The sequence below is a fragment of the Hypomesus nipponensis genome, chromosome 14, assembly GCF_054491055.1.
Source record: "Hypomesus nipponensis isolate SF chromosome 14, ASM5449105v1, whole genome shotgun sequence".
Lineage (NCBI taxonomy): Eukaryota > Metazoa > Chordata > Actinopteri > Osmeriformes > Osmeridae > Hypomesus > Hypomesus nipponensis.
In genome coordinates this window covers 1,254,264-1,265,000 of record NC_140374.1, presented here as the reverse complement: position 1 = coordinate 1,265,000, position 10,737 = coordinate 1,254,264, and the positions used below count along the sequence as shown (strand labels likewise).

Sequence of the window (10,737 nt, the reverse complement as noted above, 5' to 3'; positions counted from 1 at the left end):
ATTGTAGAGATTGTGGGGGGAGCTATATTGGGAGAGAGAGGGAGAGATAAATAAAACAGAAATGAAACAGTAAACAGTTGGATAGAAAGAAAACGGGAGAGAGAGTTAACATAACAAAGAATAAGACAAAAGGGTGAGATGAAGAGAGAGATAAGAGGTGAGCAGAACTCTGTAATGATGTCTTTGTCCTCCAGTCAGTCCCGCCGAGACTATTTGATAGAACAAGATGAATCAGCGCTTCTTTTGAACAGTAAAATAACAGTTGAATAATGACAGGGCTTTGACACCACTTAACCCTGAGCCCCCTGGAGGAGGGAGGACCCCAGAGAGACACAGTCTCCATGGTGACGTCTCACCCTCTCCAACACCTCTCTCTCTCCCCTCGTCCTGCAGCTCTTCTCTGTGGGCTGCCAGATCTTTACCTCTGCCACCCTCCAGGACAGGCGATGCATTTGCAGTCTCTGGCCGATGCTGTGATCCGTAACTCAGCCTGAACGCCCGGACCCGCCCTTCGATTTGAGGAGAGCTGAAGTGGCAGGGAGTCAGCTGTGCGGCCCATTACCCCGGCAACGCTACGGCACATGCCACGCTACGGCAGGCCTGATTTATGACATTGCAGCAGACTTGTGAGGGTGAACATTAAATCAGAATAAATCTGCTCTGCCCCTAGGAGCAGACCTCCAGCTGGAGCAGGCCGACAGCACGAACACCTCATCTCACTTTGACTGTGTGTGTGAGAGAGAGAGAGAGAGAGAGAGAGAGAGAGAGAGGGAGATAGAGAGAGAGAGAGAGAGAGAGGGAGAGAGAGAGAGAGAGAGAGAGAGAGGGAGAGAGAGAGAGAGAGGGAGAGAGATGGAGAGAGAGAGAGAGAGAGAGAGAGAGAGGGGGAGAGAGAGAGAGGGAGAGAGATGGAGAGAGAGAAAGAAACAAAGAAAGTGTGTGTAAACTAGACAGTAGCACAATAATTACGGCAACACAAGCACATTATTAAAGAACCAACCCAACTGTTGTAGAGATTCTTACAAACATGCCGAATCTCATTCTCATTGTGTGGCTTGAAAAGTAGGTAGTCAAATATAGATACTCTTCCTCCCTGTTCCCTCCACTCTCTTAGCTCAGTACCTCTTTAGTGCCACCTGTTTTCACCTCAGCTTACCTCCACATCGTCTGGTGTTTTCTAGCTCACTTCACCTATTTTCTCCTCTCTCACACCACCTTTGAGAACTTTTGGTGCTTTTCATCTGAAAGAGGTGTGCAAAGTAGTTTATCTCTGTCAGACATACCCGTTGAACTTCTTTTAACTGCCTGTACAAGAGAGAAAACCGAGAAGAACTCAGTGAAAATACAGATTTCCTCTCCCTGAATGTGATCCAGGGTTAATAATGAAGTTTAGCTGTAAATGCTTCTGCCTGCTCTACGATTATTGACAAGTCACCTGGCTCATAGGGGAAACCGGTGGATTGTCTAATGATAGCAGGACGTCTATATACAGTACCACCCAATCAGAACAGAGTGAACCAAAGGGCCAATTAGGAGAGAGCAGACAACTGAAATAAATGACGCTTCAATAGATATGTTAAGTTGTACAGTATCATCTAAAACATCTTATTACAAGCGTGGAGGTAGCTATCATCAATCTATGAAACAAAACAGCCATTAGTGCTGTGTAGAGTCCCGGCTGATGTGCTCCTAGTGGATCAATAGCACTAGTTAAATGCTTGGTTATACACAGCTCAATAGAAATGGTTCACTGCATTGTTGTACACAGGTCAATACTGAGGAGCAGGCAGCTTGGCAGTGCCAGGAATCAATAATATAGTTATATGCTGATTAATACTTAGTGAAGTTGATGAAGATGAATGGGGCTGGACATGCGAGGTGTTTGATTTGGAACACAGGGCGGCCCCTGAGCTGGATGTGGAGCTACTGACAACTGGAGGAGATGGTGCATGGGAGTTTGAAGCTAATGTTGATAAACTCTCTCTCCTTCTCGATCTCTTTCCCTTTCTCTCTATCTATCTATCTCTCTCTCTCTCCCTTCCCCCTCTTTCTGTCTCCCTCTAATGGTTGGGTGTTCTCTTTGTTATCCAGACTCCTCAGTGAAATGGCTTGTTGCTGGGGGCTGGGATGGATATTGATCCTCCTGTGAATATAGTCTCATTGCTGGAGTTTCTTAATCTCAAACTCAATTTATGTATTTTTTCTCTTATGAGATTCCAGCACACCTGCCATACACTGCTCTCTCTCTCTCTCTCTCTCTCTCTCTCTCTCTCTCTCTCTCTCTCTCTCTCTCTCTCTCTCTCTCTCTCTCCATCTCTTTCTCTGTCTCTTTCCATCTCTCTCTCTCTGTCTCTATCTCTCCATCTCTCTCTCTCTCTGTCTCTCTATCTCTCTCTCTCTGGATCTGCTTCTGGTGATAAGACAGGCGTGCTGGTGACTCTGAGTTTGACCCCATGGCCTCTGAGAGAGTGTCCTGTCCCTGTGGGAGCAGGGAGAGGGTGTGAGTGTTGCTGCTACTGCTGTGTCGGGCAGCAGAAGAAAGACTGTTTGGTCCCCTACAGTGTGTGAGTGTGTGTGTGAGTGTGTATGTGTGAGTGTGTGTGGGGGGGGTTACATTGAAAGCCAGAGGCTAAAGCTTGACTTGATGGATGGGGTGTGTGTACAGTATGTGGGTGTGTGTGATATATATAGATAGATGGGCAGACACAGACAGACAGACAGACAGACAGACAGACAGACAGACAGACACAGACAGACAGACAGACACAGGCAGGCAGATAGATAGACAGGCAGATTGACAGAGGAATTGTTTTAATTTAATCCATTTGACCAGTTTACATGATCTGAATAGCTTCCATTTACTGTAATAATTTTTAATCAATACAATAAAACAACCATATCCATAACCCTATTATTTATTTCATTTTCATCAAGTTGCTCCATGATACTGTATGTCCTTCAGTATCTTACGTACATTTACATTTAGTCATTTGGCAGACACTTATCCAGAGCGACTTACAGTAAGTACAGGGAGTGAAGTGCCTTGCCCAAGGACAGAAAGTCATTTGGCATGGCCAGGAATTGAACTAGCAACCATCAGATTACTAGCCTGACTCCCTAACCGCTCAGCCACCTGACTCCCATACCTCGTATTATTTTCTCCTCTCCTTCTCTGTGTGAGCTCTCAAACATAAGAGTCTGTTATTTGACCAAGATGACCAGAACCAGTGATTTTAAAACCCATTCAGCCATGTCTTTAATAATGGACCGGAACTGTCCGGAACTGTCGAAGCTTTTAGACGGCAGCACAGCACATTCCTCTTACCATGCAAGGTCAAAACACACACGCACTGTACACATGCACACACTGTGCGCACGCACACACACACACACGCACAAACACACTCACACACTCACACACACACACACACAGACTGAAAGCCACACACAGGTGAAGGAGACGGAGAGAGATGCCGTGAGAGTGAGGGGCTGGGTTGTCTTTGGAGTGACTCGTATCACACAGGAGCCAAGGTTACGGGTGTGATATTAAAGCCTATCACAGCTGTAGCTGTCTGTGTTAATCTGTCTGTTCCATACACCAGCCTGCCATCCCTCTTACTGGAGTGATGTTCTGTTCTTCAGGCCTGACAGACGCTCTACCCCCCCCCCCCCCTCCCCCACATCTGTCATTTTATCTCTCTTTGTCTCTCTCTATCTGTCATTCTCTCTCTCTCTGTCATTCTCTCTCTCTGTCATTCTCTCTCTCTCTGTCATTCTCTTTCTCTCTCCTTCTCTCGCTGTCTCTGTAATTTTCACCCTCCTCTCCCTCTCTCTCCTTCTCTCTGTCTCTTTTTTATGTAATTTTCTCTCCTCTTTTTCCCTTTTCCTCTCCCTCCCTCACTCATTCTGTCTCTCTCTTCCTCCTCAGGTCTGACTATGACGTGGAGTATGACAGCTATCCAGATGACATCTATGACAGGTAGGAGCCTTGGACCGGCTCTCGCCTAAACTCTTACTTCAGATCCAGCTCTCTGTAGTCTCTGTTATTCCTGCAGTTTACTGGAGGACGAGTGTTAGAGTGACATGATGTTTAGTCAAAACACGAGTGTTATTTCAGTGCAGTCAGTCAGAGTCATGGACTGGAGAGTTGGTTGAGGTGGTGTTATTTAATATTAATAATTATTAGATTTGTGTAATGCGTTTCATCTTTCTATTAATGTTCTTCCTCCTGCCAAGAGAAAATCATACACAACAGCCACCTGACAGATGTCAGTGGTCGAGGCAGAAGATAAGGGCTGGGGTGATGGAGGCAGGGGGTGATGGAGGCAGGGGATGATGGAAGCAGGGGGTGATGGAGGCAGGGGGTGATGGAGGCAGGGGGTGATGGAGGCAGGGGGTGCTGGAGGCAGGGGGTGATGGAGGCAGGGGGTGCTGGAGGCAGGGGGTGATGGAGGCAGGGGGTGATGGAGGCAGGGGGTGATGGAGGCAGGGGGTGCTGGAGGCAGGGGGTGATGGAGGCAGGGGATGATGGAGGCAGGGAGAGAGCAGCAGCTGTTATGTGGTAGATGTTCTACCATCAGTCGTGTTGTTAAACTGCAGGAGAACCGCAGAAGCCAGGACATAGCGTCCATGAGGTCAAAGTTTAGAGATGTTTGGACCTTATTGGTCAAAGGTTAGAGATGTCTGGAGCTTATTGGTCCAAGTTTATGGAGACTACTGCTTTAGTAGCGACATCAAGGAGTGTTCTGAGATAATCAGTGAGAGTGTTTCTGCATTCATGTGGCCTTCTGCTTTAGTGGCTTATCTTGAGACATGCTCGAGTGTCACTTTACTGCAGGTCCTCTTAGAACACTGTTATACCCAGTCCAACTCTCCAGACTCTCAGCTTTCTCTCTCTTTCTCTCTCTCTCTCTCTCTCTCTCTCTCTCTCTCTCTCTCTCTCTCTCTCTCTCTCTCTCTCTCTCTCTCTCTCTCTCTCTCTCTCTCTCTCTCTCTCTCTCTCTCTCTCTCTCTCTCTCTCTCTCTCTCTCTCTCTCTCTCTCTCTCTCTCTCTCTCTCTCTCTCTCTCTCTCCACTTGTCTTTGAGAGAGGCAGTCAGCCTGGCAGAGCTACGCAGAGTTAGACCCCCGGTGTCACTCTTAAGAACTACATCTCCCTGCATGTTCCCTCCAGCCCCCTGCTTCCCCGCCTGGCACAAAGGACTCCATAACACAAAAGACAGTGGATTTTCCTTCGGTAACTGCACGGATTGCGTACAACCAGCGATAATAGTGCGGCTTGATGGTGAAAAGGCTTGAGGGAGGAAAACGCTTTAGCTGGGGTTCTGCAGGGAGCCTCAAAGCTATCTCCCGCCTGGCCTCCAGGCTGCACTTGAATGGGGGTAATTAGCTGTGCTTTGATTGGCTCAGGGGGCTCTCTTTGGCAGGCACTGATGAGGAGAGCTGTATAGAGGAGCGATAAGCTAAGAGAAGTGCTGGGGAAAGGAGGGGAGGAGGGGCTGTTTCAGACTGAGTCAGTGTGACTGAGAAAGCATTTCTACTGATTTCGAAGAGCTGCAGACTTTCTGTATGCATAGAGAGGACCGGAAAAAGGAAATAGTATCATTCATGTACACATTGTATGTCTTTCTGTTTATCATACTGTGTATTGTTTAGGATGAACGCATAATTGCAAGTCACATTACGCCAAGGGCACAACAGCTTAGTTCACAAGCCAGGGATGAGTGGAGGCACCTTGAAGTCTTTTCCGTGGAAGCCGGGCGTTGCTGGTTTGTCCTTGGTGGCCTGCGAGGCTTGGTGACAGACTGCCCCTGTGGAACAGTCCCCTGAATGTCACACAGCTCCAGTTTCTGTACACTGAAACTCAGCGTTTTCATATTGCTGAGGAGAATCTGCTGCCGTCAGAGGTAGCTAAGGGGACTTTTAAAGGAAAACATTTTCCCAAAGTCCGGTGATTTGTGTGTGTGTTTCGGCTCCTGTTGGTGGAGGTTCCAAGGCCTCACTTAATATTCTTTAATATCAAATCACAGCTCAACAGGATATTCCTTCCTGTAAGGACTTATTTGGCCTTGTAGGTTTTCATCATTTTGTGTGTGGAGTTTGTGAATGTCCTCTACTGTGGCCCACTACAACCCTAACTCCTCCTCCAGCTCCCAGCCTTCTCTCTCTCCTCCGTTTCACCATCAGTGTGTGTGTGTGTGTTTTGTGAAACCAGAATCTAACTCCCTGCATCAGCTAGCTGGATATGATGATCCTGGGCTGGAGTAGTCTAGGGAGGCTGGTGAAAGTGTTTGTTGACCCTCCCTATGTCCACATGACCTGGCGTGCCCTGCGGTGTCTGCAGCCAGGGGAGATTTCACAGCCCAGCAAGCGCTGGTCGTTCTGCATGGCTGAGCGCTCTGTGTAGAAACATCGCCTGGGGCACCCAGTCAGGGGGAACTTAACACTGCTGGAGAGAAAGGCTAGAGCAAACAGCGTATGAGTGGAAGGAGGGAGACGGAGGGAAGGGGGGGGGGGGGGGGGTAGGCTGACATTATGAAAAACGAGTCCTCTTATTTGCTAGCTTGGAAGCAAACCTCTTTAGAAAGAATCAATTAGATAGAGTCAGTTAGATAGAGTCAGTTAGATAGAGACAGTTAGATGGAGTCAGTTAGATGGAGTCAGTTAGATGGAGTCAGTTAGATAGAGTCAGTTAGATGGAGTCAGTTAGATGGAGTCAGTTAGATGGAGTCAGTTAGATGGAGTCAGTTAGATAGAGTCAGTTAGATAGAGTCAGTTAGATAGAGTCAGTTAGATAGAGTCAGTTAGATGGAGTCATTTAGATGGAGTCAGTTAGATAGAGTCAGTTAGATAGAGTCAGTTAAATGGAGTCATTTAGATGGAGTCAGTTAGATAGAGTCAGTTAGATGGAGTCAGCATTCACCTCAGGAGCCTCTTCCTCCTCTGTCATGTTTCTCAACCCAGCCTCCCTCCATGCAGCCCCCAGTGAGGCCAGCCTCCCTTCTCCCTCCATGCAGCCCCCAGAGTGAGGCCAGCCTCCCTTCTCCCTCCATGCAGCCCCCAGAGTGAGGCCAGCCTCCCTTCTCCCTCCACGCAGCCCCCAGAGTGAGGCCAGCCTCCCTTCTCCCTCCATGCAGCCCCCAGAGTGAGGCCAGCCTCCCTTCTCCCTCCATGCAGCCCCCAGAGTGAGGCCAGCCTCCCTTCTCCCTCCACGCAGCCCCCAGAGTGAGGCCAGCCTCCCTTCTCCCTCCATGCAGCCCCCAGAGTGAGGCCAGCCTCCCTTCTCCCTCCATGCAGCCCCCAGAGTGAGGCCAGCCTCCCTTCTCCCTCCATGCAGCCCCCAGAGTGAGGCCAGCCTCCCTTCTCCCTCCATGCAGCCCCCCAGAGTGAGGCCAGCCTCCCTTATCCCTCCACTCAGCCCCCAGAGTGAGGCCAGCCTCCCTACTCCCTCCATGCAGCCCCCAGAGTGAGGCCAGCCTCCCTTCTCCCTCCACTCAGCCCCCAGAGTGAGGCCAGCGTCCCTTCTCCCTCCATGCAGCCCCCAGAGTGAGGCCAGCCTCCCTTCTCCCTCCACTCAGCCCCCAGAGTGAGGCCAGCCTCCCTTCTCCCTCCATGCAGCCCCCAGAGTGAGGCCAGCCTCCCTTCTCCCTCCACTCAGCCCCCAGAGTGAGGCCAGCCTCCCTTCTCCCTCCATGCAGCCCCCAGAGTGAGGCCAGCCTCCCTTCTCCCTCCACTCAGCCCCCAGAGTGAGGCCAGCCTCCCTTCTCCCTCCATGCAGCCCCCAGAGTGGGAGCCTCTCTGGGTCTCTGTGGAGGAGACTAATAAAGTGGGCCGCTGGCCCTTTAAGAGCATCTGCTTCACAATCAGTGGCCATTGTATCCAGCTTGACAGGGTCTACCGACAGTCTCAGTGAAAAGTACTGTATTGCTCAGATTGTTCAGAGATTTGGCTGGGCTAGGGTCAGGACAGGAACCATCAGATCGTTTTTGCCATAGAATCCCCGTGTCCCTAAAACGAGGACGCCTTCGAAACATTACATTTGGATTAGACTGCATTACACGTTCAGACTGGGTTAGAACGTTAAATACTCGGCATTTGATTTACGCCCCAATGACGGAATAAGACATTTAAGACACTTTTCCACGCAAACTGTTTTTCTCTTTTGTCTCTGTCACACACACACACACGCACACACACACATCAGGAATGACAGAGCACCAAGTCCCTATCTGTGTTCCAGACATGCTCATAAACTGTGTGTCTGTAGGAAATGAGACGACAGCCTAAATGAGACGACAGCCTAAATGAGACGACAGCCTAAATGAGACGACAGCCTAAATGAGACGACAGCCTAAATGAGACGACAGCCTAAATGAGACGACAGCCTAAATGAGACGACAGCCTCGGAGGGTTTCTCCTTCAGCCTGCGTGTCAGTTGAGGCCCTGTGTCAGTTGTGTAAATATTTATTGGCAGTTATCTGCTTGGGTGCGGATTAAAAGCTTACCAAGGTACAGTGGTGGCAAAGTACCACACTGTCCTTCATAGACTTTGCTTTGTCACTGTGTAATTCACATGTACAATAAACATCAGGATTCAGACTTTCCTTAGTCAGCTCAGTGTGGCCTTTGGCATGTTCTGTTTTTCAGAAGAGCTGAAATGTAGAAATCTGTCTGCTGAGTTCATGTTACTGGATGTCATGGGGGTGAATTCTCAAAGCCTTCATGGAAAAGTAAGAAGAAGTTACTAGGAGCCAGACAGTTATAGTATGCTCTCCACAGGATATACCACCAGGATATACCACCAAGATATACCACCAGAATATACCACCAAGATATATCACCAGGATATACCACCAGGATATACCACCAGGATATACCACCAGTATATACCACCAAGATATACCACCAGGATATACCACCAGAATATACCACCAAGATATACCACCAGTATATACCACCAGGATATACCACCAGGATATACCACCAGGATATACCACCAGTGTATACTACCAGGATATACCACAGACAAGCATCAGATATATAGTGTACTGTATTATATATCATGTCATATATTATATATATGTAAGAATCAATAGGAATGATTCTGTGTGACTACAAGTGCAGGTTTTTGTTTCTACAAACCGAGACCCTTTAGATCCTGCTCCCTCCCTGTAGATCCTGCTCCCTCCCTGTAGGTCCTGCTCCCTCCCTGTAGATCCTGCTCCCTCCCTGTAGGTCCTGCTCCCTCCCTGTAGATCCTGCTCCCTCCCTGTAGGTCCTGCTCCCTCCCTGTAGGTCCTCCTCCCTCCCTGTAGATCCTGCTCCCTCCCTGTAGGTCCTCCTCCCTCCCTGTAGATCCTGCTCCCTCCCTGTAGGTCCTGCTCCCTCCCTGTAGGTCCTGCTCCCTCCCTGTAGGTCCTGCTCCCTCCCTGTAGATCCTGCTCCCTCCCTGTAGGTCCTGCTCCCTCCCTGTAGGTCCTGCTCCCTCCCTGTAGGTCCTGCTCCCTCCCTGTAGGTCCTGCTCCCTCCCTGTAGGTCCTGCTCCGTCCTTTCAGAGTACTGCTCTGTGTGGGTTCACACCTGTGGACAATACATGTGCTCATCTGAAGCAACCATAACTTCTGTCAAACTTCTAACTAAAAATCTTACTTCCCCCAAAAATGACTCTTCAAAATACCCCTCTCTAATACCCCTCTCTAATGTCCCTCTCTAATACCCCTCTCTAATGTCCCTCTCTAATACCCCTCTCTAATGTCCCTCTCTAATACCCCTCTCTAATGTCCCTCTCTAATACCCCTCTCTAATACCCCTCTCTAATGTCCCTCTTTAATGTCCCTCTCTAATGTCCCTCTCTAGTACCCTTCTCTAATGTCCCTCTCTAATACCCCTCTCTAATAACCCTCTCTAATGTCCCTCTCTAATGTCCCTCTCTAATACCCCTCTCTAATGTCCCTCTCTAATACCCCTCTCTAATGTCCCTCTCTAGTACCCTTCTCTAATGTCCCTCTCTAATACCCCTCTCTAATGTCCCTCTCTAATGTCCCTCTCTAGTACCCCTCTCTAATACCCCTCTCTAATGTCCCTCTCTAGTACCCCTCTCTAATACCCCTCTCTAATAACCCTCTCTAATGTCCCTCTCTAATGTCCCTCTCTAGTACCCTTCTCTAATACCCCTCTCTAATGTCCCTCTCTAATGTCCCTCTCTAATACCCCTCTCTAATGTCCCTCTCTAATACCCCTCTCTAGTACCCCTCTCTAATGTCCCTCTCTAGTACCCCTCTCTAATACCCCTCTCTAATGTCCCTCTCTAATACCCCTCTCTAATACCCCTCTCTAATACCCCTCTCTAATGTCTCTAATGTCCCTCTCTTAACCCAACTTTCCTCTTTACATCACCACTCCTCTTCCCGCCCTGCCTGTGCCCACCCTGCTGGCCCAACAGCAGCGACTTGTTCAAACTATTTTTTACTTGTTTTTGGTCTGAACTCATTTCCCCTCTTCTGTAGACTTCTGTTTGGGCTTAATTTATTCTCCATCTTGAACCCCCCCTTCTCCCATTCCATCCTCAGACACACACAAACACACACAGCCACACACACCCACCCACATGCACAGCCACACACCCACACAGACCGTCCAAAAACACAATAAGTAAAGAGGGAAAGAAAGGCGGGAAGTCTGATGTCAGATCAGACAGTTTGGCAGTTTGAAGCTGTAATTAACTTACAGTACAGAACGA

General features: G+C 48.9%; 1 protein-coding gene across 1 annotated transcript in view; it reads left to right on the top strand.

Moving 5' to 3' along the window:
* The window catches only part of LOC146258091 (RNA-binding Raly-like protein), a gene marked incomplete at its 3' end in the record, with an annotated part of 29,295 nt that overhangs the window by 13,133 nt on the left and 5,425 nt on the right, over positions 1-10,737 (top strand). The window contains exon 3 of the mRNA XM_084671700.1: positions 3,929-3,979. Within this exon, the coding sequence (XP_084527826.1) occupies positions 3,929-3,979 (51 nt within the window). The remainder of the gene's footprint in view (positions 1-3,928; positions 3,980-10,737) is intronic.